The sequence below is a fragment of the Electrophorus electricus genome, chromosome 1, assembly GCF_013358815.1.
Source record: "Electrophorus electricus isolate fEleEle1 chromosome 1, fEleEle1.pri, whole genome shotgun sequence".
In the NCBI taxonomy this organism is placed as follows: Eukaryota; Metazoa; Chordata; class Actinopteri; order Gymnotiformes; family Gymnotidae; genus Electrophorus; species Electrophorus electricus.
The window spans coordinates 33,696,731-33,724,719 of NC_049535.1; the positions used below are offsets into that span (position 1 = coordinate 33,696,731).

At 44.7% G+C, this 27,989-nt stretch overlaps 1 protein-coding gene across 2 annotated transcripts; it reads left to right on the forward strand.

Moving 5' to 3' along the window:
• The first annotated feature begins 125 nt into the window (after positions 1–125).
• si:dkeyp-72e1.9 (syntaxin-binding protein 4) lies at positions 126–27,896 on the forward strand. Of its 2 annotated transcripts, XM_035531829.1 has the most exons (23): positions 126–729; positions 818–998; positions 7,513–7,586; positions 10,103–10,198; positions 11,630–11,699; positions 12,002–12,076; positions 15,353–15,432; positions 16,284–16,407; positions 16,563–16,704; positions 17,840–17,946; positions 18,592–18,733; positions 18,885–18,957; positions 20,952–21,034; positions 22,279–22,375; positions 23,106–23,233; positions 23,484–23,576; positions 23,911–23,976; positions 24,096–24,284; positions 24,530–24,646; positions 24,800–24,852; positions 24,955–25,169; positions 25,341–25,389; positions 25,724–27,896. In XM_035531829.1, exons 2-23 carry the CDS (start codon positions 928–930, stop codon positions 25,785–25,787), a joined length of 2,208 nt encoding a protein of 735 aa, XP_035387722.1. In that variant the 5' UTR covers positions 126–729; positions 818–927; the 3' UTR covers positions 25,788–27,896. The 2 variants fall into 2 exon arrangements, with proteins under 2 accessions (XP_035387722.1, XP_035387724.1); XM_035531831.1 differs by having other exon boundaries at positions 126–998; positions 16,287–16,407.
• The last annotated feature ends 93 nt before the right edge of the window (positions 27,897–27,989 follow it).

A 27,989-nucleotide genomic window follows, 5' to 3' on the forward strand; every position in this document is an offset into this window, starting at 1 on the left:
TAAGCCATTTTGGTTTAGCATTTTTTTTTAATAACAAAACATACACAATCTAAATGAATTTATCACAAATGCTACAACATTTTTTGAAACTAACTTTTAATCATAATTTTAAAATCACAATTTATTCACAATATGCGTAGAGCGAGAAACGGTATCAATGCTTTTACTTAATAATTACATATGAATTATTAATGTTTAGGAATGCATAACTCAGCAAATTGGCGAAGGTGAACACACCCTACTGTCACTGTCGTTCGCGTAATGACAAAATACGATCTAGCAAATGTAGCTATAGCGACTAAAAAGCTCTGCGAGCCAACCACATCAAAGCTAACTTCAGCTTCGTGCAGAGTGCATAACAACCACAAAAAAATAATTCATAACAAAACGTTGTTTTACTCAACTAGAAGATAGCAGAAGGAAAATGTCAGGGAAGAGGTATGGCAGGAACCTCCCGCCCTTGCTCACGCCTGACTAGCGGCTCCCGCGGCTTCCCCTGCCTGCTGTAAGTCCCGTTTGGGTCGAGTGCACGCGTAACCGGTGACTGTCCTTCCGCGCTTTGATGGGCGCATGACGTGACGGCTTAACGCACGTGCACTGTAGCCGCGCCGCGAGCTGAGCATACCAAACTTGAGACGCAGCGAAGACAGAAAGTCCACGTGACGTCAGCAGGGCGCTGGCAAGATTCAGAATTTGTCTGATGGGCGACCGGGCAGCATAAAAAAAAAAGTGTGTGTCAGGTTTGCAGTGGGGTTATTTAAGTACTGCGTGGAGATGCATGCCTTATTAATGGAGTGGTGCTGTCTGCTCCTCACAGACAGGGCATAGTCTACAGACCTAGTCCTCTGCGCTCGATGGAAGTTTTATCTCGTATTAGACTGTGACGGATGACTTCTGCACCTTAAATATTCTACCGTCCTCTTTCTGATGGATACAATGTCCTATCTGAACCCAGCAAGTGAACTCGAACATTTTGATGGACTTTCGCTCATCTACTGGTAAGAGGAATCTTAATATAACCTAGACTACTGCATAAAGTCAGTGTGGTGTAAAAGTTGTTAGTGTTGTGTTATGGTGGGATCATTTTTAATAATAAAAATAATGAATGTTGGTCAGTGATGCCGCTGGATCTAGTTGTTACGGGGATTTCAGGTGAGGATGGAGCGTGCGGTAGGCTACTTGCTGTTCCCTGCGAGAGTCGCGTGACAGACCCGACACCTTACTGCATTACGGAAACGCAGCGTGCACCGCAATGAGCACCGGCACGTGATGTTTGTAAAATGCTGCATGAAGTAAACACAACTCAAAGACAAATGTGGCCTTTGTTCCAACTATTAGTGATGCGAAAGAGAATCGCTTTTAATGGACTTAAGCGAGTTGCTGTCATGGGTTTAAGTTTTCCTAAGGCTGCGTGCGTAAAGTTCGTGCTATATGTGCATAGTTCACTTTTTGCATTCGCATAAAGGTGTAATGAAAAGCTTACATTTATGAAATTGTCATGTTTGTTTAACAAAAGCCAAATTCTAAATGCTCTAAAGTTCGATGTAAATATGTTGCATCATTTTTTTTTAAAATCAAAGGTGATTAATACTGTTGTACTCACATGTTATAAATTCAGAGAATGATTTCTCTTCAGATCACCTCCTTTATCACCGTCAAACTGAGCTTTTCCCTTTATTACAACAGCATTATTTTAAGCTTAATATTTGTAACCGAGTTAGCAAATCTGCCCCCCCCCCCTCCAAATGGTGTGATGCTGAAACAATGCTCACAAGACCCTGCTAAAATAATATCATGTGAAGTAATAGCTGCTCTCTGTCAGAGAGGTGTTAGCAAAAAGGTGTGTGAACCTGTCAACAAGCCTAACAATTCTAACGCTTGTTGCCCAGTTTCAGCAACAATGACCAAAGCTATGGAATCAAACAGCAGCCAGATTGAGCCACATCAGGGCAAACTAAACAAAGGCGCTTAGGATCAAACATAGGAAACAAAGGGAAGGAAACACCTACATCTGCATAGTACAGCATTGCACAGAGAACAAAGACGAGCAGAGACACGACACTCGTAAGCAATACAAGAATGAGCAGGAGTGAACGCTGAGTAAAGGGAGACGTTCCACACTACAGCAGGAAAACGGGCCGTTTGGATCTGAGGAGAGCCTGTATGATGGCAATGGGGAACTACAACATGGTCTCTTGAGCAAAAAAAATGGAGCCAAAACACTTACAATACTGTAATATATATATAATCAGTCCATATTAAGGTTCCACATGTATAGCGTCAGAATTCCTGCCAATAGGAATTTTTGTCTACCAAATATTATGTATAAAAACCAGGAATATGGTGCTATTTTGAACATCAGCCAAGCATACTGTTGGGAACACATTCAGAGATGTGACTGCATATTGCTTCAGTGGTCTGAAACTGATATAAGCTGAATGGGCAGTGTTGTTACTGCAGACATCTGTAGAACTGTTTGGACCAGAAGATGTAGAGGAAAGCCAGTAAATGCACTCCATTGTCAGGAAGAATCTCTGCATGCATAGCTGCTCTATACTGCATACATCAGCATGCATAGCTGCTTTATACTGCATACATTCTCCAACTGTGTGTAGGATGATTTTATAAATTCAAATGAATGGACTTTGAATATGGAGAGTTGCGGGCCTGGTGTGTAGGGTAATATGGTGAAACGTCATCATTATTTAGTGTGCGTTGGTGTTGCTATTTCAGTGTGCCCAATCAAAACAGCTGTGCAATCGCTGCACAAATGTCACCACAACGGCTGTGCCGATGCATTCCAAGCAGAGATTTCGATACACGCCACGCGTTGACTGAAAACCTCTCTGTAGTGCATCAATAATAAGTAGAGTAGTCTATCACAGTGGTAGATATGGCCAGCATTTAGAATTCACATATTCCCTGAATCATCAGTGCCTATGTTTAAAAGTGTATGCTAAGCACACTCATTTAGGCCTGTATGTTAAAAGAAAAAACACCCCACTGCTTATGACATCAATATATAGTGATATTTAATACAGAGACATTGTAAATCGCTTCATAGATAAGCATAATGATGATAGCAGAAAAAAACACCTCTAAAGTGCAGTACAAGACCGAAGTCCTGCTCTCCCACCGTGAAATATATTATAAGGAACTACAGAGTCACTGCAGTTTTACATGTGGTGTTTCAGTTAATGTTAGGTAATGAGGGTATAAGTGCGCTATCAGGACTGATCTGCCTGTGTCCATTGACTGCATTTGGTGCAAAACTCAGCTATGTTTCTACACGTTTGGCCATGTAAACCTTTCTCCTATCTGCGCTTTTTGTTCTTGCCCAGATTACCTGACCCTGGTATTAAGTGTCCTAATTTCCTGACAGTTAGCCTCATGGAAGCCGACACTGCTCTCTTTTGTAAAGCATCTCGTCTTCTGCGCTTCTGTTTTACTCGGATGATCTCAGACACCTTAACCCCTGGTGGAGGGTTGAATGCTGATCCTGTCCTGGTCTGCTGGAGTCTCTGGCTTAGCCAGGGGCTCTTCCTTGAGGAACGTCCCTCTACACTTTTGCATTCTAGGATTAATAACTTTAGGGCAGCATAATTAGATTAATAACGTTTAGGGCAGGTTTTTAGTCTGAATTCTTTACAAAATACAAAGGAATATAATAATGTACATGCACTGCTTGTTTAGGAGTCTCATTTGTCCCGTAGAATTAAGGCTTTACTGTTCTCGCCTGTAGAGGACAGTCACGGGCATAGAAACAGCTCATGTTGGTGTCGCGGACTGGACAGAGTCAGATTAACCCACTTCCCTGGAGTGGAAACTCTGCCTGATGCTAAAGTTGTAGCGCTATGCTTTGCCACTCTGGAGTCCTCCGTTCTGAAGGCGTCCTCTGTTCTGAAGCAGTCCCAGCTCCATGGAGCAGAGGGGACACACAGAAGACAAAGCACACACTCCATGCGGCAGCTGCGTGATTTCTCATTTTGGGCTGCATCATCCCATAGTCTGATACCAACCCACGGCGCAGATTTGGTGGTCAGGGCTCTGATGCCATTGCTAGTTGAAGTGGTTATTGGAGGAGAAAAGATGGATCTCCATCAGCACTTTGCTTGCACAGTTGATGAAGGACCTTTCACCAAACTGTGTGCACTTTGTGCACTACACTGAAAAATTTGCTAACTCAATATATATGGAATTTTCTAAAAAAAAAAAAAAAATAGCCTTCTGGTGACATGATATAAGAGTAACATACATATTTATCAGTAAGGCATTGCATTCCCTCTGGAAAGCGACATCATGACCGTAGTGTTGCTAGCAACTTTCAGCTACCTGTAGGTGAGGAACACAATCATAAAGCTATTTCACTGCTATATCACAAAATCCAACTGCTCATCTTATGTTCACAGTTCATTTCTTGCACCTTGATCACAGTAACTCGCTGTGGCTTTTTTGTGTTCGTCAGCAGCAGGAAACTAATGTTTAATGTTCAGATGCATTAAGCCTTCCGTATGCAGTATGAATATTGTGCCGATGTGGCTATGTCCCCACAAAGCACTCCAGAGTACAACGTTCTTTTCCATTTAACGCTGGCTCACAAGACACGCTACCCTGATCATGCCAGTCACTACCAGTTCTGCAGTGATGTCTGGATTAGATGGAATTTCACTTGGGGAATTAAGGTGCATGCATGTCTGTTTTGATGTGCATGTCACATATGAGATTAACAAGAAGACATGACTCACCACACAAGCTCCAGCCCTTTCCATGTCTCTATAGTTGTTTGCTTCGCTAGCAGAAAATGATTGACAGGTATTTGAAATCGGTCACTCCCCCTTTCTCCAAAGCAGAAGGCTTTGTGCTGGTACTAACCCATCAGGCAAGGCTGAAGAACTGGGAACTGAAGCTTGAAAACGAGTGACTGACAGCCTGTAGATAAAAAAATGTTTTCTTGATTTAGAAACATTTAAATCACACATGCCAAATTAACCCCTAAATGGAGGACAGTATCTGATGCCACAACAGAAACTCGAATTTGTTGTAAGTTTTGCCGTTGCCTGGCCCCCAGCGTTATTAGAATGCTGTATAATGCTAAATGATGCATGCTTGATAGAGGTCAGATTTTCAATCCAGAGAAGGTTCACATGGCACTGCTGCAGCAATAAATAAAGAAGCACATATGTGATGTTACCTGGTTTACCTGCAATTGCCATCGCAGTTTTAAGATTTACAGAAATGACTATAGTAATATGAATGACATGAAGCTAATATGAATAACTATAATAATAATGTACAACGTGTAACATGTCAGGGGCAACTCTAGTGAGTCAGGGCAAACAAACAGGCCCCTCCCAATTCCCCTGTGGATTAGCCCCTCCCACTTGCCTGTGGATTACATATGAACCTCTGATTCGGTGTAAATCTAATGGCTAAAAGAATCCATGGCTGCTGACTGAGTACAGCACCGAAACACTGGCTCTGAGCCCTGAGGACGTGTGTCCACCTAAATGACTGCAAGGAGTCATTCATGCAAGGAGTTCCACAGTGACAACGTAGTTACGGCATTGTGACGCTCCGGCTCTCTCTAGGCTAGTAGTATGCAAAGAGAGTAATATCTCCTAACAGGTCGTGTCATTATGTAACATTATGCAGGTTGAATCCAAAGACAGAGTGTGATCTGTCTCTCTGCTTCTCCCTTGCATAGAAACGTTCTGAAGTCCCTTTAAACAGTCGTGTATATTTCACCTCTAGTACTGTGTGCTGTGAAGTATCCTACTTAGAACAGAAGCATTATATATGTAACGATTCCTCTACTAGTTTACAGCAACTAAATGAAGCTTACAAATATTCCACAGTGGTTAATGAGGGTGGCAGGGGTTTAGATGGATTATGCACAGACAGTATGACTAACAACAAACAAAAAAACTGCAAAAGGCTCCAGTGACTAAATTTACCTCAACAATTATCATAATTGTAATATACTTCAATATGGGTTGGCAAGGATTTTTGGACTTCTGCTTTTGTACAAAGCCCCATCTGTTGATGGTGTTACGTTGCAAAAAGCTAGCAAGTGTGGTGGTGGACTGCACTACTGGACGGGCTTCTGCCCACATTCAATGAGGGCCAGTGCCACACTGGAAACTGGCAGTTTTGAATTTTAATCTGTCTTGCGAATGCCTAATATATTGTAAATACTCTACCATTTAAAATGACGGGAGAAAAGTGTACAACAGTGTATACCTTTTCAAGAATTGTCCAATTCTGTGTGAATTTCTGCATATAATTATTGAATTGACATCAGTTGCTCGTACCTGTGTACGTTGTCTACACGTGCACCTGATCCATTGGGTTTTAAATGAAAAACAGTCCCCCATCCTCCTATAAAACGGGTATTCAATAAGGAAATGGCGCAAAAGTTCTCCCATTCAAAAACAAACTATCAAGCAAAAACCGAATCCATGTTTTTTTTATGCAGTATTGCATAATATTTAATCTGCGGTCAAAGTTAGGTGGAATTAGGGGGGTGTAGCAGTGGATCATTCGCGAGGAACGAGACGAGAACGCCAGTCGCACAGGGCTTCATTCAAGATGCCAACGTTTTCTGTTATGTTTAAAGGAGCTGTCATGATTAGCAGGTAAAATATATTTCTACTACTCTCACTGAAATCGGAACACAGAGAAGAGTGCGCATATGCCTTAATGGTGGGTTGCGGTTAATGTGACGCTCCAGCCACGGTCAGAATACACGTATTCAAATGTGGTCTATTGAGCCTCACCATTAACTCGCGTAACCTCCAAAATGGTTGGGGGTTACGCATATTTGTGGTACATTCAGTGGCTGCAGTTGTTGCAAGGAGTCACAGTAGTGCCGTTTATGTCCGTAGGATATACTTTGCAGAAAGTCTCAACCTTGTAACAACTCTCCCCAATTAAACCGAATTCTTATTTTTAAACTGTGCATTTGAGTTCCAAACCTCTCCTGTGCCAATGTGTCCCCTAACTGTTTCAGTGGCCTACATTTCCCCCACTTCTGAATTTGGGAAAACGTCAGTAACACCTGATGATGTTGTTTATTCAGAGATTCTAACTCATATGTGAGCAACATGGCAGACTATGTTTATTTCGTTTGTGGGTTTAAGTAGTTTGCAGGGGGCATTAGAAAGTTCCCCCATATTTGTGGTGTTACTGAAATCAATTGCTATGTGTGGTCCTTTTTTGGAGCAAATTTCTGCTCGTACATTCAGTGTCATTGTGTAAATTGATGAGACGTCTGATCTAATCTAGACCTGCTCTGGATCTGTTCTGGATCTATTCTGGCTCTGCTCTGGATCTGTTCTGGATCAGTTCTGGATCTCTAGCTTGACCTGGGCTGTCTCTGTGTCGCTTCATTAACTGACGTGATGCACACTCAATCTGCAGGAAGATAAATGTTTGTTTTTCTCTGTGAATAAAGTGAACTGCAGTCAACTGAGTGTTTTATGTACACCTGCTCTCTGTCTCTGTCTCATGCAGGACTCTTATGGGCCCCTATGGAATTGACCGAGCAGTCCATTCTATGGAATTTACAGACTGTGAAAATGGGTTAGGTAAGAGTGTAAGTGTGTGAGTGTGTGTGTGTGTGTGTGTGTGTGTGTGTGTTTCACTGTTTGTCAGCTAGTTTGTCTGCTTGTTAGTCAGGATTAGGGCTGACACACACACGGTGGCATTCATTACTTTTGTTCTAAAACACCATAACTATCAAAACACCATGTAGTGAGCAATTTGAAGTTAGCTCAAAGCATTCATGTCTGCTGTGCCTGGAGTGGGGGAGGGGTCCCAGTGCTGTGGCTCTAATTATGACACACGGCACGATTAATCTTACAGTACAGATCCACTCAGCACCACACACGCACACACACACACACACATACACAGATCCATAGACACACACACACACGCACATACACAGATCCATAGACACACACACACACGCACACACACAGATCCATAGACACACACACACACAGATCCATAGACATACACACACACACACACACGCACATACACAGATCCATAGACACACACACACACACACACATCCATAGATATGCACCCCCTCATACAGACACAGATCTATAAACATGCGCACACACACACACACACACATACACAGATCCATAGACACACACACACACGCACATACACAGATCCATAGACACACACACACACACACGCACATACACAGATCCATAGACACACACACACACACACGCACATACACAGCTCCATAGACACACACACACGCACACACAGATCCATAGATATGCACCCCCTCATACAGACACAGATCTATAAACATGCACACCCACACACATACACAGGTCCATTAACATGCGCGCACACACACACACACACACACAGATTAATAGATATGCGTCCCCCCCAGACACATATACAGATCCATAGTCATGCACACTCCCCACACAGACACACTTGCACTACTTTGTTGTGTTTATACCCCCGCCAGCCACCCTCCTGTGCAATACATCAAAACTTGGTTGCTAATCTTCTTAGCTCTCCTCACAGCCACACTCATGCCATCCACAGCCTACAGACAGCAGAACTCCATACGTGACAACAGAATACGTAGTGGAACTTAATCCTTTTAGTCAAGGTTTGTGTCTGCAGTTTAAATGAGCTTGAAGGTTAAATTGCAAAATCAGGACCAAAAACTGCTTATTATTATTATTATTACAGGTGAGTGAGTGCACCTTGAGAGTGCACCATCTTTATGGTAATTCAGAAATTGGAAAATACTGGAATATTTCTGGATAGTAGGTTAAAAACTGTATCAGGGTGTTTGGAGTTGTGCAAGTTTCTACAAGAGACATGCTGATGAAATAATTATTTTTCAAACGCCAGTAAGTCCCATTGTCTTGTCTGCCTAGTAACAAAACAGCAAAATGATTTCATACTTCCTGACCAGGGTTCTGATGGCAGGAGAGGAGTTCTTGAAGTACTGAAATCAGGAAGTAATGAATATTTGTTTCTAGATTTCATTCCCAGTGCCGCACCAACAGAAGCCATCCGTGATGAGGAGAGTTATCATCTCATTAACAGCAAGACTGGTGTCCCTGCACATCAGCAATCAGGAATCTTCACTAGGGCCATTTACAGCTGCTGGGAGCTGACTGCCCTGCCGCTGGTTGAGTGAACTGCATCACTGGCAGGCTCCTTTCTGCTGCTGAGCACATAAGCTCATTATGTTTTTAATTATGGTGCTTAGCGATCAGCTGCAAGCAACACTGTGTGCACGCTGCAGACATTAGGAGGCTGGGAATCGGACCACACTCCACTACAGTTAGTTAGAATTTCTTCCAGTTTCTTATGCCAAGTTTTGGAGTTCATTCTCTAGGGGTCCTCCAGTGAAGACCAACAGTCGCTGGAGATTGTATTCCCGCAACAGGAGTCTGTGCTTTGATTCTGTTTGGTTGGACTATATCTCAGTGCACATGTTAATTGGTAGCTCCTTCCATGTCATCAGCGATCCCATGCCCCCAGAACATCCAAGCAAAAAATGTAATTTCATTAAAGAAAAATTTATTTTAAAATGTAACCACTTACAAATGAGTACAGCATATTTAAAATATGATGTGGTTAGTTTTTCCCATGGCAAGTAAATATACAACAAATTATCGTGTAAATGATCATGTATGTTAGTTTAAGTGGGAGGCATTTGTATTGTGGCAAAATTAGTCATTTCTTGCTTGCAAAAAGTATGCTTCAGAGAGAACAATCTGGTATGACCACAGTGTGAAAACAGATCTGGGGACAGAACTCAGGGTCTTTATGTAAGATCTGAGGAGACCATTTTTTCAGTGCTTTACTGTACACACTCAGCATTGCACAGTCAGTGTGCCATCTAACTGAGCTTTAATGTGTAGTGGTCGAGAGCTGAAATTCTTTACTGAATTTCAGTATCCGTTACTGAAATTGTATGACACTGCGTATTTTAGATCTCCTAGGTCAGGTTCGTGTGCACTGTGTCTGTCTTTTCTGTACTTATGTGCTCAACATTTTGGTCCCCAGCTGTTATACGTTTGTCTCTGTGTCTTTCCTTTAGGCGTAAAGGTAATGGGTGGTGTGAAAGAACTAACAGGAGAGGAGTTTGGAGTTTATGTCAAAAGAATCTTACCAGGTGGCCTTGCCTCCATTGACGGTGAGCTACATTTGCTGCTTGTATACAGCCATGCAAATGCACCCCGTGTTTTTCAACACACAGATGAGATGGGTAAAAGTGATGTATTGTCACAAATATCATGCAGCACTTACATTTTGTACACTTTAAACAAACAGAAATGTAAAGACTCTGTGTGGAAAATGTGAGGTGGAATGCAGATCAGTTGTTCAGGCAGCAACCATGCCAGGCTCTTGCAACGTCGGAGCATCCTCCTTGCTTCAACTCCAAAACAACCCGCAGTGTGGAATGCTTAGTCACATCACTTTTGATCGTTCTAAAAAGCACAGAGCTACAGGGCCGGGTCGCCGTGACCCACATGCAGAGAGGAGCGTTCCTGCAGCAGGGAAGCCCCCCCGAACACCTCATCGTGGCAGGCCAACACTCGCTCATAAGCATGACTCTAGAGTGCGTGCTGGTCGTTCAATTTCAATGTCCCAGCTCAGCCCGTACTAGAATCGTCTGAGTTGTGAACCGGGTGCTCTGGCTGCCGTGTCAGAGAGCTGCCTCTCAGGTCCGGGGTTCGGAGGGCATGTTTGTCGTCTGCAAGCCCTGGGTTTGAGACCAGGTGTAGCTGCTGCCCTCAGCGTTTGTCACAGTAATATCCAAATATGTTCTATTTCTGTACTAAATTTACAGTTCCAGTTATAGTAATTGGAACTCTAAAAGTGCACTCAACTGTTTTACCTGCAGAAATGATTTAAATCCAGACGCTTTAGAAAAATAAGATGCCAGTAAACTGAGCACATTGATTTAGCTACCACACAGAGAAGCACAATGAAATCTGTTTACCTTTAAGATATTTGATCTCTATCAGAAATGCCATGACCTAACATATGACAGCAGTTATTTTATGCAATTTTTTAAACAGTTGGGGCACTAATGTTGAAGTTGAACACTGAGACCTGTAACTATCAGCTGCAATGCGTAGTTTTGGTGAGCATGACGGATGGTCTTGATTGATTCCTGGGCTATCTAAGGTCACTTCAATTTGTGAGCAAATTTAACTAGATATTCAATTGTACATTAATTCACAGATGGAGGTGGTTTCACATCTTTAGTTCCGGGCCAACTAATGTGGGTGCACACACAAGCAGTTAATGGACCTTCTGGATAAGGCCATTATGTTACATTTTCTAATAATTTGTATATGATCACTATAGAAATTGTGGAATTGTGGCGCAGGAGTCAAAATAACTGGCATATACTCTTTTCCAAAGAATTTTTCCAAGGTCTTAGCCTTTTTTTTTTTTTTAAGATGTGTGAAAAAAACTTTAAATGTGGTATTGTTTTGTTACAAACTTGTCAAATACAGAGGCCCAAACATGAGAAGGTAAAATGTTCACTTGAGTACATGGTGGAGGGTTTCTGCCATTACATCCCCTGTGTTTTTGCCTCTAAATGTTTGTGTAGGAAACCTCCAAGCAGGGGACCAGATCTTAGAGGTCAATGGAGAAAGCCTGACTGGTGTCACAAATGAAAGGTAACAGACGTATGCAGTGTTATTGTCTTTTAGGGGCTTGTTCACCATACAGCGGCTCTCACAGCGGTGTCCTGCCTGTCAGTGTTATAGTGGACTTTTAGACGGCACGTTCCCACCTGCATCAGGCAGAATGTTGTAATGCATTCCGGAGCAGAGTCTTCTTGAAGACGCGGGTTGAAACAGAACACACATCAGCTTCCCTGCTGTGTGACTGTGGCATGAATGCATAGGCCTTCCGTACCTCATACTGGACCAGCATTACGTTTTGTTTTTTTTTTGCTATCCTTCTTGTTTGTTCCCAGAGCGGTGGACATCCTGAGGGCAGCCTCCTCGACCAACCACATGCGTCTTCTGGTGGCCAGGGATGAGCAGGCAAGGTAAGTGAGTCAAAGGGGCCAGCCTCCAGAGAGAGGCGGAGAGCCGGATATGAATGGAACCTGACAGACAAATCTCCCACTTCCAGTAAAGTCAGCAGCTTCTCACACCCACAGGCTATTTTAAAAGGATCCGATGGACTCTGTTTCCCATTCCGTGCCTTCCTCTGCGACCTTGATCCGTGTGTTGCCGGAACTTCACACACCACCAGCCGTGACTCCACATTAGTGGCATAGTGTAACTCTATGTCCTTACATGGAACAGTATAGTAGTGAATTCTGCTGTTCCACGTTTGTCTCAGTAAGCAGCTAGCATCAGACTAGTGAGAGCAATTACAAATAAAAGATTAAAGCAAAAAATAAGACTTGTGTTTAAACCCTTAAGCCCTGTCTGTCTGGGTGATGGAGAACAACAACCAACTCAGGACCACGCGTTAGCGTCAGAGTGCGCGGTGTGGGCAAACACACCATCGTCTCCGTCCAGACGTTACGGGCTGATGTAGCAGTGAGTGTTTAGAGCACGGCACTCGGCGCCTCCTCCTGACCTCCTCTCCCAGATTACAGCTATTGATCTGTGGCTTCCTGACCTGCCTCTCATATGCTCTACATATCTCCCTTTTTAGCAGATCTCGTGAATAATTTAAAGAAAGGAGAATACATTTCACTTGTAAAGTAAACCCCACTGCTCCTGTACCCTCTTCACCCCGCTGCCTCTACAGTCCACCTCCTCCACACCTCACTGACTCTACACCTTACGGCTCTACACCTCACTACCTCTACATCTACCTCTACACCCCACTGCCTTTGCACCCTCTACACCTCACTGACTCTTCACCCCTCTGCCTCTAAATGTCACTGAATACAATCCACTACCTCTAAAACCCCACTGCCTCTAAATGTTACTGACTACATCTCACTGACTCTACACCTCACTATGTCTACATTCCACTACTGCTACACATCACTGACTCTACACCCCTCTGGCTCCAAACATCACTACACCCTTCCTCCTCTACACCTCACTGACTCTACACCCCTCTGGCTCCAAACATCACTACACCCCACCTCCTCTACACCTCACTGACTCTGGTGCTGAAAGTCTGGGTGATTTCCACTTCCACAAGGCCACCAGCACAGCCCTGCAGGGAGCGCTGTCACATGGCTGTTAAAGGGACCAAACGTCTGAACAGAGTTTTCTCTGTTCTGTGGACACTGTGTAAGGAAAGAAAAAAAGTGAGGGAGGAGGAGGGGGGTTAAGCTGGGATGAGATGAGTCCCTATAGGCTTTAATCTGTGTAGATTTATTCAGAGGATTAGGCTCTCTGTGTCTCTCCACACACAACCACCTGGATCCCCTCAGGGACTGGTGCTGAACACCTCTGGGCTGTGCCTGTATTTGCACACATGTGTGTAGATGCATCAGGCTGTACATAAATGTAGGTGTGTGTGTGTATAGGGGTATAGGTATATGCAGGTGTGTGTGTGTGTATAGGGGTATGGGTATATGCAGGTGTGTGTGTGTGTATAGGGGTATGGGTATATGTAGGTGTGTGTGTATGTATAGGGGTATGGGTATATGCAGGTGTGTGTGTGTATAGGGGTATGGTTATATGTAGGTGTGTGTGTATGTATAGGGGTATAGGTATATGTAGCTGTGTGTGTATAGGGGTATGGGTATATGTAGGTGTGTGTGTGTGTATAGGGGTATAGGTATATGTAGGTGTGTGTGTGTATAGGGGTATAGGTATATGTAGGTGTGTGTGTGTGTATAGGGGTATGGTATATGTAGCTGTGTGTATAGGGGTATGGTATATGTAGCTGTGTGTGTATAGGGGTATAGGTATATGTAGGTGTGTGTGTGTGTGTGTGTGTATAGGGGTATGTTATATGTAGCTGTGTGTATATAGGGGTATGGGTATATGTAGGTGTGTGTGTATATAGGGGTATGGGTATATGTAGGTGTGTGTGTATGTATAGGGGTATGGTATATGTAGGTGTGTGTGTGTATAGGGGTATGGTATATGTAGCTGTGTGTGTATAGGGGTATAGGTATATGTAGGTGTGTGTGTGTGTGTGTGTGTGTGTATAGGGGTATGGGTATATGTAGGTGTGTGTGTATGTATAGGGGTATAGGTATATGTAGCTGTGTGTGTATAGGGGTATAGGTATATGTAGGTGTGTGTGTGTGTGTGTGTGTGTGTGTGTGTGTGCGCGTGCGTGCATGTGAATGTGTGCACAATGCCGTTACTCTTATGTCATCATTACTCTAGTGAAGTTTCAAAGTAGAGACTACTCACCTAGCCAGCTCTGATTTGCCCCTTACACACACCATATCACTGAATCTGCCCCTTACACACACCATATCACTGAATCTGCCCCTTACACACACCATATCACTGAATCTGTCCTTTACACACACCATATCACTGAATCTGTCCTTTACACACACCATCTCACTGCATCTGCCCATTACGCACACACTAGCGCTGTATCTGTACCTCACACACACACCATATCTCTCTAATCTGTACTGATAATACTCCCTGTAGAGGCCCAGAGGGAGACATTTTTGATGTGTTTTGGTCTGAATAATGGAGCCTGTCTGTGTTCACACCTCGGCTCGGAACACACTGCTGTGACTTTCTCGCTGGACATCTGGGGTTTAGCTGGTGAGAACCAGGAACTGCAGTGCTGGTCCAGGCTGGTCTACGGCAGCCGCATATCCATGACAAGGAGCCTGAATCACACGGAGACGCCAGCGCATGCCGCAGTTGGCACTTCTCCGCTGAAGAGGACTCGAGGTGGAGTCCTTCAGCAAGACCTGCAGAGACACATGTTTAAAATGCAACTCCAGTGTCTCCCACTGATATTGATCCGCTCTCCCAGCAGTGTCTCACAGTCGTTCCCACTCCCATTCTGAGGATCCTGGGAATGTTTGTTTCCCTGTTGAGCAGAATGCTGGTCTAGATTACAATTCCCCCAAAAATTACTTTTAGTAAATTAAAATAATAATAATAATGTTCCTCATTTAGCCCATGCTTAATAGCTTTTTAACACTAAAATCCTGAAGGAATTTTGCCTTTTGAAAAGCCCACATAGTTTTTTCATAAATCTGACCTGGCCTTCAGATCTTAAAAGAGTTCAGTTTTAGGATGTCATTCTACAGAGCCATGTGAGCCTCTCTAAGGTCATCTGTAAGGTTTTTGAAGGTTTCTTGGATTTGGGTTGTAATGATGTCTTTTTAACACTATTTTCATTTTTTTTCCATTTTCTTTCGGAGGAGAGAATTTGCGGAACTTCTAGAAAAGTACGGGTCCCACAGCAGTACGGACTCCACGAGGAACTCCCCCATCCAGCACGGTAACAGTCCTGCTTCTCTGTCTTGCCGGCATCTGGTGTCGGCCGCGTGTGTTTGTAGAATTTCAGTTATGACTGGCTTCTGCTTCACGCCGTGACGTCAATCCTGGGACACACAGAAAGTTGTCCAAGGTGTCTGGCCTGGTGGGGACTGATGTTTGTAGGATGGTGTGTTCTGGTGTCCTTCTTTCCCGGTGCTGGGTTCTCTGATGCGGTGAAGCGTTTGTTGATCGCCTAATGAGAGGCGTGTTAAGAGCATTATTTCAAAATAAAGAAAAAAGTCAAATTAATAGGTGTTTATCTTGGTACGTGATGTAACATGAACGGTCTTCAGGGACATCAGGAGAGACTGAAAACCATTAGTAAAGGGGCTGTCGGTCTTGTCCAAAAAGACCTGGTCTGGCTGAAAGTTCATAATTCCAAGCCAGCAGCAGCAAAACCCAAAACATCTGATCAAGCAAAGAGAGAGTAGGCGTGGCCCCTGCCTGTCTGGAGCCACGTCTGCACACACAGTGGCCCCCAGGCAGAGAGGATGGCTTGCGCCTCTGGTCTGAATATAATATATAATAAAAATGGGTTCTATCAGATCCTGGTTTCAGGCTTGTTTTTATTGAGTGTGTGAGCAGTGAACAGCTTGTTGTGAATGCCCTACGATCAAACTCCCTCACGTCACCATGTGATTATTAGATATTCAGAAGAATCAGCTCACACTGTTGCTGCCCTCTGGTGGATCTCGTAGGGATACATTGCTTGTGATGAGCACTGGGTAGTTTATTTTGTGTGATTTGAAGTGTAGTGTGCGTGTAGTACTTTTAAAATTCTGATTTTACTGAATTTTTGTGCTCTCTGCAAAGTAGGCAGATACTTGGACAGCACGTCCTCGGAGTCGTCGTCCAGATCCCAGAGTCCTCTGCTGCTCAGTCCGCCAGGGTCCCAAAGCACATGCAATAACTCAGGACAATTACAGCGCTCTCTCAGGTAGCTCCATACACGCACACACACACATGCACTCACACACACACGTGCGCGCGCACACACACACACACACACATACATACACACACAAAAAATAGAATGGAAATCAGTGGAAATGCCATAAAAAGGCAGTAACTCCTGTGTGTGTGTGGTTTCAGTCACCTGGGGGAGGGTGTGATCCAGATGGTCTCTGTAGCTCACTCCTGCAGCCTGGGCGTCATCATTAGCGGAGGGTCCAACAGGCCCGATGGGCCCGCCATCATCATCCAGGACTTGCTGTCTGGAGGAGACTGTCATCGGGTGAGAAACACACCCCGTCACATGACTCTGGCAATGCAGTCACAGGGCAAGCGAACATGCACATGACAGGGCTTAGTCTTTTGTTTGTTTTTTGTTTCATTTATTTAGCGTGATAAAGAAAACACGTATGTGAGGGGGAATTAGATGATTGGATGGTGCACCTCCCCTCAATAATTCTCCCTAATTTATTCATACTCTAATCCCACCCAGCAGTTAAGTTTCCCCATAACACAACAGTGGCAAACCAGAGAGGGCGGGGCTGTGATATGATTCCTCTGTGGCACATGCAGCCAATCACTGTATCTTGTTGAGCTGTAGCTCATGCAGTGTCGTGGAGTGGAATAACACGCTCGGAGGATAGTGCTATCCACCCCTGTCTGATGCATGAGCTCACATTTACACTTATGGCATTTAGCTGACGCTTTTATCCAAAGTGACTTACAATTATGACTGAGTACAACTTGAGCAATTGAGGGTTAAGGGTCTTGCTCAGGGCCCAGCAGTGGCAACTTGGCAGTGGAGGAGCTTGAACCAGCAACCTTTCGAATACAACTACCTTAACCACTGAGCTACCACTATCAAAGAGGCCCGTGATTGGCCAGGGTCGCTGTGACAGGGGAGAAGGAGAAGGAGTGCGCCAGCCCTCCCTCCCTGACAGCCACGTCTGTCTCTCGGGCTCCTGACCACACACGGCTGCAGTATCATTGAAGATCAAACTCACGATCTGATGACGGGGCAAAAACCTTTTATGGCACCATCTGGGAGCAGCTGAATCTGAAAGCCTGTCTGAATTTATACTGTCCTCACATATTCAACCAGAGCAGTTTCAGGTGACATGTCACGTTCTGACAATAGATAACAGAGATTATGTGTCAATTTATACTAATAATAAGTGACTGATAATGTTTTTCGACATGCTTTGTTAATCCAGTGATGTGTACGGGACAGAGTTTGCCTCTGGGAGGTTTGATAACCACAGCTGTGCCTTTTTGGTGTGTTTGCTCATGGTGGAGCTGGGGCTGCCAAAGTGAGCCGTGAGTTGAGAGAGGCACCTCCCCCCCAAGGTGTGCTGCTGAGGGGGGCGGGGCCTGAAAGAGGCACATGGCTCAGACTCCGCCCACCTCCTGCTTCGCAGGATGGGCGGCTCAGACCGGGGGATCAGCTCATCGCCATCGGCAGGGAGTCCCTGGTGGGGGTGACGTTCGAGGAGGCCAAGACCACCATCAACAAAGTCAAGTTCAGGTATGTGCTGTCGCACTCTGCTCTGTGGGACTTGATTTATGGGGACATTTCTCGTGAGGATCTGGAACCCAAAGTGGCTGAAGTGAGTGTCTGGGGTAGAGTTCAAATTTATTTGGTCACTGTGGCCAGTACTGACCCTTAGGGTGACTGGTTACAGTAAGTAGTTCTGGTCCCTGGGGGTGTGACAATACCAGTGGTAATATGATACATCAGCACTGCGTTGAAAAGAGAGACGTGCTTGACACGTGTTGTGTCTTTACGTCATTAATGCTCCACAGGTGACGTCTATGCTGTGATGACTGTCTCACTGTCGCTAAGACAAACACGCCCTCCTGACTGTCTCACTGTCGCCAAGACAAACACGCCCTCCTGACTGTCGCCAAGACAAACACGCCCTCCTGACTGTCTCACTGTTGCCAAGACAAACACGCCCTCCTGACTGTCTCACTGTCGCCAAGACAAACACGCCCTCCTGACCGTCTCACTGTCACCAAGACAAACACGCCCTCCTGACCGTCTCACTGTCGCCAAGACAAACACGCCCTCCTGACCGTCTCACTGTCGCAAAGACAAACACGCCCTCCTGACCGTCTCATTGTCGCCAAGACAAACACGCCCTCCTGACTTCGTTGTTTGCCCCTGAAGCCAGGACCCGCTGGTGGAGGTCGCTTTTATCCGAGGGAAAGGCCCCACCCCCTACTGTGCATCCAGCAGAGATGGGGGGCAGCGTGCCGTCGGCAACGGCTACCCCGCCAGCCGCCCAAGAGCACAACCCCGACTTCCCGAGGTGAGCAGCGCCTCTCTGGGGGCCTCTGGGAAAACGAAGACTCCACTCAGAATCCACTGTTGCTGGTTTTCTGGGTAAGGAGAAGTAGGGGCACAGGGTTGGGGGTCATTTTCAAGACTTGAACTTGTTTGTGGTTTTGTTCTGCTGGCAGATCAAGGCAGAGGAGCCTGTGTTGGTGCGTTCATCCTCCCCTGACATCTGTCCGCCAGACGTGCACTTCTCAGGTACTGCAGTGTGTACCATTGCAACGGCAAACTAAACCTAAACACTCACCCAGAGTAGTCGAGCTCGCCACAAGGTTCTGACCTGTTCTAGGTTGTAACGAGAAACCAGAAGGCTTGGAATCTCAGGGAAACACCCTTTTGCAGCACAACTTTTGACGTTTGAAGTCATACCGAGATTTCAGAATTGTCTGGTGTCGTCTGTTTACATATCGTAGTGTAATCAGATGGAACTAAAAGACATAGGTCCTAAGAGTGCAGGATCTGGAGAGTTCTGTCAGAGCAAACCTCAACCCTGCTCTGGTTCTCCTTCTTTAACAAATTACTAGCGGTTCAGCTTTTATTTCTGGGTAAGTGCCTCAGTGTCCCACCGTGCGCCTGAGCATGTCCTTATCCTGTTACGTTACTGGACACCAGTGTGGCGGGGACGCACCACTGCCAGAGCTGCAGTGTCATACTGAAGCTGGACACCAAGCAGCCAGGTGTGGCGGGAATCGAGTCAAATACTCTATAGTTTTAAAATCTAGTGTGTAAACACCAGAATGCACACACACACACACACACACACACATACACACACACATTGTGCTTCAGTGTAAGTGAAATACATTATTTTAAATAATGAGCAGTAATACTAGGAAATTCATTAATTTTGATAGTAACAGATAGAGGAAGAGAGAGACAGAATGAATGAGAGGACGTGAGGGAGAGACAGCAACATAGCAAGAAATAAAAAAGAAGGATTGACTTGGTTGCAGTGCAGTGGTGTGTATGTGTCATGGCTCGGTGTGTACGTATCATTGTTTAGCTTATACATGGCCCCTGACACGGGTCTAACAAGGATCCAGTGTGATGGGCAGTAGTGCGTTAAACTAAATAAGTGCAATAAACTATATAAGTGCAAGCAACACCAAGGTCGTAGAACCTGAGGCTTCCCAAGGTGCACAAATTATCCGATCAAATTATTTAAGTCACTTCTGCCAAATTCTGTAAATATAAATAGGTTTCAGGAGGTGTTTGGCTCACATGGGGGTTCATTGTGGTGATCTGCAGTAAGGGTTAAGTGTTTCAGTGTTTGGCTCATGTGGGGGTTCAGTGTGCTGACCTGTTATTCTGTTCTCACTGCGTCATGCGTGAGGTCGAAGGGGTAGGGCACATGGAGCTTAAATCCCAGAGATGTCACGCATCAGCGTCAAACGATGGCACTCCTCTTCTAACGCAGAGTCCTGTTGGGAAGACCGGTGATCTGTCCGGGTGCTTTCTGAGGTGGTTGCGGTTTTGCGATGTATTCTGCGGGATGAAGGACAGGCGTGCTCTCCGCACTGTGATTCAGCACCTTACGCCTGTCCTCCAGTAGGGCGTGTTCTCATGCTGGAATGTGCTAACTATGGAATAATTCCCTGCAGTTGTAATCCTGGCTTCCACAGATGACAGGCAGGCCGTAAGAAGCAGCATTCACGGCCCGCCCTCCGGTGTCAGGACTCTCGGTTTTTAGCTTGGCTGTTAAAATGCTTTTGGCCAAAGATGATGCTGTGTCTGTCATCTGACTGCAAGCACAAAGCACTGACGTTATCGTTTCGCGCGGTGGGCCTCCACTGCAGCTGGTCTTATCTGGAGAGGAACTCCAAAAGACCTTGTGTTGCTCACACAAAATCACTCACAGGCAGGAAGGACCACTTTGCTTTAGAGACATTTCCTGAATGGTTCTTACAACCAGACTTGCCTGAAATTTAAATGACCATGACAGTAACAAACACCTCGTTCTCAGAGCAACCTTTAAAATGTTAGCTCAGGATGTCGAGATGTTTCTCCTGAACTGTTCTTAGACAAATTAGCTTGAATCAGCTTTAGGTGCATAAGTGAAGCTAACTCTCACTACTCAACTGAATTATTGTTGTGTTTTCTGTATATGAGTGTGTGTGTGTGTGTGTGTGTGTGTGTGTGTGTGTGTGTGTGTGTGTGTGTGTGTGTGTGTGTGTGTGTGTGTATTCCCTCAGTTGCCTCAGTCTCACAGAGGACTGCCAAACCGAAGGTCTCCCTGGATCCCCACATACGACTCAGATCCGAGAAGCTTGAGCTGGTGTGTCTTCTCCACTTTCAGCACACTTAACACAAACACACTGGCCCAGTGCATCCCAGAGACACCACCTATAGTGCGTGTGTGCTGTGACCAATGGTGTGTAGGTGAGATGCAGCACATAGCAAAATATCTGCTTGCTGTTCTGAATTTACAGACACAGCGTTCATTTGTACCCAGCCGGAGTCCTACACTCACCGCATCCCTTATTAGGGACTTTTCCTCATAAACGAGTGACCACTTTAATGAGCACAACTTATAGGTGAATATAATTGGTATGTAAATACTGTTCATCACTGGCCAATGTCTGAGCAGAGGACCATTATTTGCAACCTGGACAGGGGGATGGTGGTGGGTGTTTAGGTGACGTACTGTTCTCAGTCCAGAAGTTCCACAGCCTTGACAGGGGGATGGTGGTGGGTGTTGCTCTGAGTAACACACCAGTGTTTATCCCTGTGGGCGTCACTGCTGGGTTCAGTGTGGGGTCTGCCATCAGCAGTCCTGTGCTCACAAACTGACCAGCAATAAAAGGTTGGTAGTGGCATAATACCTGATTGTGTAGTTAAAATTATAGATCAAAGTTTTAATAAGGTGAGTGTATAATTACTGTAGGCAGGTGTTCAGTCACCACTTATATAGATGGTTAATCATCACTAGTGTAGGTGTTTACTCAGCACTAGTGTAGGTGTTTAATCAGCACTAGTGCTGGTGATTACTCAGAACTAGTATAAGTGTTTAATCAGTACTGATGTAGGTAGTTCCTCAGCACTGGTGTAAGTGTTTAATCAGTACTGATGTAGGTAGTTCCTCAGCACTGGTGTAAGTGTTTAATCAGAACTGATGTAGGTGGTTACTCAGCATTGGTGTTAGTGTTTAATCAGAACTGATGTAGGTGGTTACTCAGCATTGGTGTTAGTGTTTAATCAGTACTGATGTAGGTGGTTACTCAGCACTAGTGTAAATGTTAATCAGTACTGATGTAGGTGGTTACTCAGCATTGGTGTTAGTGTTTAATCAGTACTGATGTAGGTGGTTACTCAGCATCGGTGTTAGTGTTTAATCAGTACTGATGTAGGTGGTTACTCAGCACTAGTGTAAATGTTAATCAGTACTGATGTTGTGTTGATTGGTACCCTTAACATCCCTTATTGAGCTTATTTGCCATCTACGATGGTTTGTTATGATTACCAATGATCACGAGTGGCATGTGACACCATGGTGACGGGCCACTGTTGCTAACATGGCAGGCACTGGGATACCTGGGGCTGGACGTCACCGAGGAAAAGAGGCAGCGACTCAGAGAGAGTCTGTCCACAGACCCTCAGGGGACGGTGGCGTACGGAGGTGAGTGGAGCTCTTCGTCCACACCCACCTTAAAAGGAGGTGAAGAGACTTTAGAAACCATATTGAGATTATTTTAAACCGCTTAGGCACTGGCACTGGTTTGGACAGTTGTGTGCATATTTGACACGAGACCAGTCCACCTGCCTGGTCAGTCGCTGCTATCTGTGCTCGTAACACACAGCTGTCGTGTAGACAGTGGAGTCCCCTTATCTGAGCAAATGCTGTGTGAAATTTTGAAGTTTCCAAATTCAAAAATAAATTTACAAGCTTCATGCACCTATAGAGTTTAAAGGTTGTGATTTTTTTGGCTGCTACTAGCAAACGCGTGGTCAAAGGTCACGAGCAGAGGGTTTACAGTATGTCATCATGAATAAAGATGAGTTTATTAAATGATCTTATTTTGCCGACATTTATGACCTGTAATGCTCTCAGTTTAGGTGCCTGGAGCCTCGAGATAAGAATGATGTGAATCATTTAGACTGATATCTTAAGGCTTTAATAAAAAATAAACCAAAAAAGAATACGTAGATTACAGTATTAAGTTATTGAGTTTTGATACAGTTGTCATTATAAATAAAGGTATTTATTATACATTTATAAATAAATGTATTTATTATCAGTGCTGATGTATTTGTATTTGTATTTGTATTAGTATGCTGATATAACTGTGCTGATGTATTTTCCTGTTTATAACTACTTATAACTGGTCTCCCACCCTTTTATTAATTAGATTTCATAGAGGCCACGTGCAAAGTGTACCATGATAAGCTGGAGGAGGCGGGGCTGGCACAGAGACCCTTCCTGTTCTCCTATCACCAAGCAGCGAGTTTGCTGGACACGTCTGCCTTCCACTCTCCTGTGAGTTCACTGTGTAGGGAATGAGCTTTCTGGAATCCCGAACTCATCCGCTGACCCTAAAGCGCTCATTTTCCGTTGTAGAAGGGGCGGAGAGACCTGCAGTGTTTTCACTGCAGTGAGGTCAGTCTGACATAGTGTAACCTGTACTGCGCTTCTCAGCTCTCCTGAGCTCAGGAGGCGAGACGTGCGGGTCATTAGCATGCTGCGTGTCTGCATGCGCTGAGCTCTGCAGTGTGGCCCTTCCTTTCAGACATGCGATTCGGAGTACAGCTGCAGCAGTGAGGAGGTGGAGCAGTGGCAGGCCATGGTGAAGCAGCTCCACCTGCAGGTGAAACACTTGAAGGTGAGAAGCAGTAGTGAACACCAGCAGCAGTGAACACTGGCTGCCTTTTGCCCCACTCCCAGTCTGTCTCTGTTACCAGTCAACATGCTACAACAAGGGCAGCTGCTGCGCAGAGGTCCTTTGGAGAGGTTTACTCTAGAATTTTTCATATTGAAGAGGCTATTAATAGACCTCTTCAGTATGAAATGTTTGCTCTAGAATTTTCATATTGAAGAGGCTATTAATAGACCTCTTCAGTATGAAATGTTTGCTCTAGAATTTTTCATATTGAAGAGGTTTTTGTAGAATTTTCATGTTGAATAGTTTTGCTGTAGAATTTTCACATTACCCACAGGATTTACTGGAGAATGCAGAGAAGAGTAAAAAATCTCTTGAAGAGCAACTTCAGAAGACCACAGAGGTGAGCAAAATGTTTTGTTGACTTTCTGTTGCATTTCTAGACATTATACATCACGCTGTGACACACGGACTCATCTGTTAAACCTCGTCTGAGCTCACGCACGTGAATGTGGCTTTCAGAAAGTCACTTCCACCATGGAGCACAACAAGACTCTGAGGAGCTGTCTGCAGGTAGCCGAGGTCGTGCCGAGGAAGACCAGCACTGCTGAGCGGGACAATGAGGAGGCCATCTGGCTCCTGAAGGCCGAGATCAAAGACCTGAAGGACCAGCTCGCTGACAGGAAGCGAACGAACCTGGAGGGCACTAAGGTGAGTGTCTCCTGTCCCCGAGACTGCCCAAAAGGCCATCAGTCCGTTAAAGGACACAGGGAATCTTCCATCTGTCAGTTCTTGACATAGCCACCAAAGAAATGTTCCATCTTGGAATGAGATTTACTTTTAGATTAGAGTGTTTTATTTCTGCTTAAAGCATGTTCAGTGTGTCAGAGCACACACAGTCTCATTCTTAAGAGCATTACTGCCCCTGGGTGTTAAAGTCCTGCTTGTAATCATAGGAAGACATGGTGGAGCTGAAACAGAAGCTTTCTGACATCAACAGCCAGTTGAGAAAGTCTGAAACAACCAGGAAACAACTGGAAACCTCCAATAAGAAGCTGCTCAGTTTTACTCAGGTAAACTTAACACACCTGTATGCGATGGTGGACAAACATATACATTTGTGGGGGTTTTATTTTAAAGTCCTGTCGTACCAGGTGTAAGTCCTTGGTGTTTGTTGGTGGGTAAATCTGAGCACTTTCAGTCTCTAACTCACCTTTTGCTAATAGAAGGTACACCAATATCTCACCAGTGGAGGTTTCATCACAAAGGACAAAAACTGGTGAGTGACCCGAAAAAGAAAACTCCTCAGAACACTCCAGTTCATAAGCCCAGCTGATAACCAAAGTCAGACCCATTCGACGCTCCATCTCCCTCTCCACAGGACAGCCAAGTCTCCACCCTCAAAGGAGCCTCCAGACACACCCTCCCTCCGTCCAGACTCCACCTACCAGCGTCCAGACACGCCCTCCCTCCGTCCAGACTCCACCTACCAGCGTCCAGACACGCCCTCCCTCCGTCCAGACTCCACCTACCAGCTGGTAGTTGAGGCTAAGGAGCTGGTAGACACGGTCTGCTCTCTCCGAATAGACGATCACAGTGAGTAGGGAGCCATTCACCATATATAACACACACACCATCAGACCAGAGAAAAACTGAACACATTCCAGTTTTAACCCATATAGTACACATTTATAATAAAGCAGCTTATTTACTGTTTATAAATGATTGTTTATTGTTCAATTATTTATTTTTTGTTCTCCTCTGCAGCGTTACCACAGACCAGCGTCGCCGAGCCTGAGTCTGAGAGCGTGAGAGCGTGAGTTCCTCAGAGTGGGTGGTGGTGGCAGGTTGGAGCAGGGGTGGGAAAGCGCCGGGGCATTCAGAGGACTACGTGGTTGGACGTCAACCTATCTGCCTTTTACCTCAGTAGAGGACGCAGCCTTTCAGTCACTGTTACTGCCATTATACTTTAACGAGGGGTCTGCCACCACAGTTATTAGTGTCATGACTTATTTGCGTAAATGTAAGTAAACAGGATTGAAACGCACATTTCTGAATCATTCCTCTCTAATCACAGGGTATATGATTTTAGTGGGACAATAACGTTGCCTTTACCAGTTTGCTAATGTGTGTGTATCTGTGTCTTACAGAGCGAGTCATAGGCCCGAAGCCCCTCCCCCTTCCGGTCCGCCAAGAGAGAAGGAATATGTCTAGAGGATCCACATCGCTCCACTAGAGGGAGGCACTGAGTAAATGTCACACACTTTCGCTTCTTTCAGAGATAGAAATACTTGTAGAGCTGGGAACATTGGGAAATTGTTGAGGCTGGATAGGGCTTCACTGATTAAGCCCCTTGTTAGGTGTTTGTAATAAAAAGATTGCACATATATATATATATATATATAATGATCTACAGTGTAACATGATCAGTGTCCAGATGCGGAGTCAGAATGCAGAGACATGAGACACTGAGAGGCGTAAACTCTGGTCTTTGGACCAGGGCAAAACCCAGAGATTAAAACTTTACCGTTCTCCAAAACGTCATCCACCACCAAGCAAAATTTAATTAGAATGGAAAACTGGGTAACTGAAAAAGAAAAGTTCTCAAAATACTCCAATTCAAAAGCTTGGCTGAAAACCAAAGCCAGACTAATTTGAAGCAAATTAATGCTAATTCCTACATTAAATTAATCCTATGATGTGTTGGCACATAACAGTGAGGAGAACAGGGACGTGATCAAGCATTCTGACTTTGTATGTAAAGGGCAATGTTGTAGTCTAGCCTAGTCGCAGTTATCCATACAGTGCCAGTCCACTGTACATCACTATATAGAGGGTCTTACACTATGCCATAATGCAGTCGCTATGCAGAGGGTGTTACCCTACTCTACGAAGACCTTGCATGTCTCTCCATGGCTGAGCACTTCTGCTTTCATAGCTAAATGATGGTCTCAAGTATTTACCTACATCAAACGTACCCCTCAGAACACACATTTCATCATTTCATCATATATTCATTGTGATAAGTGCTGTCACCTTTTGGAGATTTTCTAGTTCCAGTCTGTTATTATTCATTGCGCCCATTTGCAGTTGTTCTTTTAAACTTTTGAGATCTTGCAGTCATCTCTCATCATTCTTTCCTGAAGATACCATCCTGTTCCTACCTTCTGCCCTGCTAGAAGTTCTGTTAGGACGCTTCCGGTCCTTAGAGGGGACTAAGACCTGTTAAGTTCTCTGACCAGTGTTCTTTAGCGCAGTGGGTTTTGGCGCCCCCTTGTGGGCACTGTGCATCCTGTGCCACTGTTTGCGCTTATGGGATTTGGGTCGTGGCGGTTCAGGAGGGTCCCGAAAGGCCATTGTGCTCCGTTCGGCAACAGCGCTACCACACACGAGCATCACGTTCTAATCCCACCCCAGAACCCATTGTGCAGTTACCGTGTTCTGCATTTCAACACACTGCTCCCCTCTGAGAGTAGAATGGTGGGAGTGTGTACAACATTGTTTCAGGTTTGTGCTGTTACTAATCTCAGCTGTACATGCTTTGAAAATGCTCATGTGTAGACCTGTAACGTTATTAGTTTGCATCATGTGTGTGGCCTAAATCCTTTCCGTTCAGTTGTTTTTAATAAAGGACAGAGAAGAACATGAGGTGTGTTGAATGCTTCCTGACCCTCCTCTGTCCTCTGGGTCCAGGAGAGAAGACACGAGCTGGACATGGAAGGGAGACACTTAGGGTATATCTGAGACAGGAGACTTATTATTATTATTATTAATAACATTTATATAGAGTCTCTCTCAAACCTAAAGATGCTTTACAGACAGAAATCAGCTTTTACACTCACTTCACACCCCACTGCTGCGATGACGCATCAGGGTGTCTGAGGGGTGATGCAGTGCCGCTAGGAGGGAGAAGTTAATCATTAAGTGATAGTTCATCAATTAGTAATTACAAGCTTATTTTATAGACTGAGAGAGACCATCAATTGAATGATAAATGCTATTATTTAAATGATTTAATCAGTTGAAATGCTATCAATTTACTTTGGAAACATCACCTGGAGCTCGTATCAAAACTAGTTATGCAAATGTTAATGACATATTCAAACTAAAGGTGGAGCACTAAGCTTGCATGGCAAGCGTGGAGTGTTTAAATGGGCAGGTTTAGAGAGGGTGTAAAGGTTCTTTACTGGCTTACTGTCTATGTTCTGTTGGCTACTGCATGACATTGAGAAGGTATACAAGTAAATGTTTAAATATTGAAATTGTAGAATTTACTCATATGTATAAAACACCATTGTTAACAAATAAACAATTGGATAATGGGGAAGTTGTCACTTAATAAGACTGTAGTTATAAATTGTCCAAATAAGTGGTCTGTACAGTTCCCACTGAGACTGGTCCATCTGTGACTGTGCA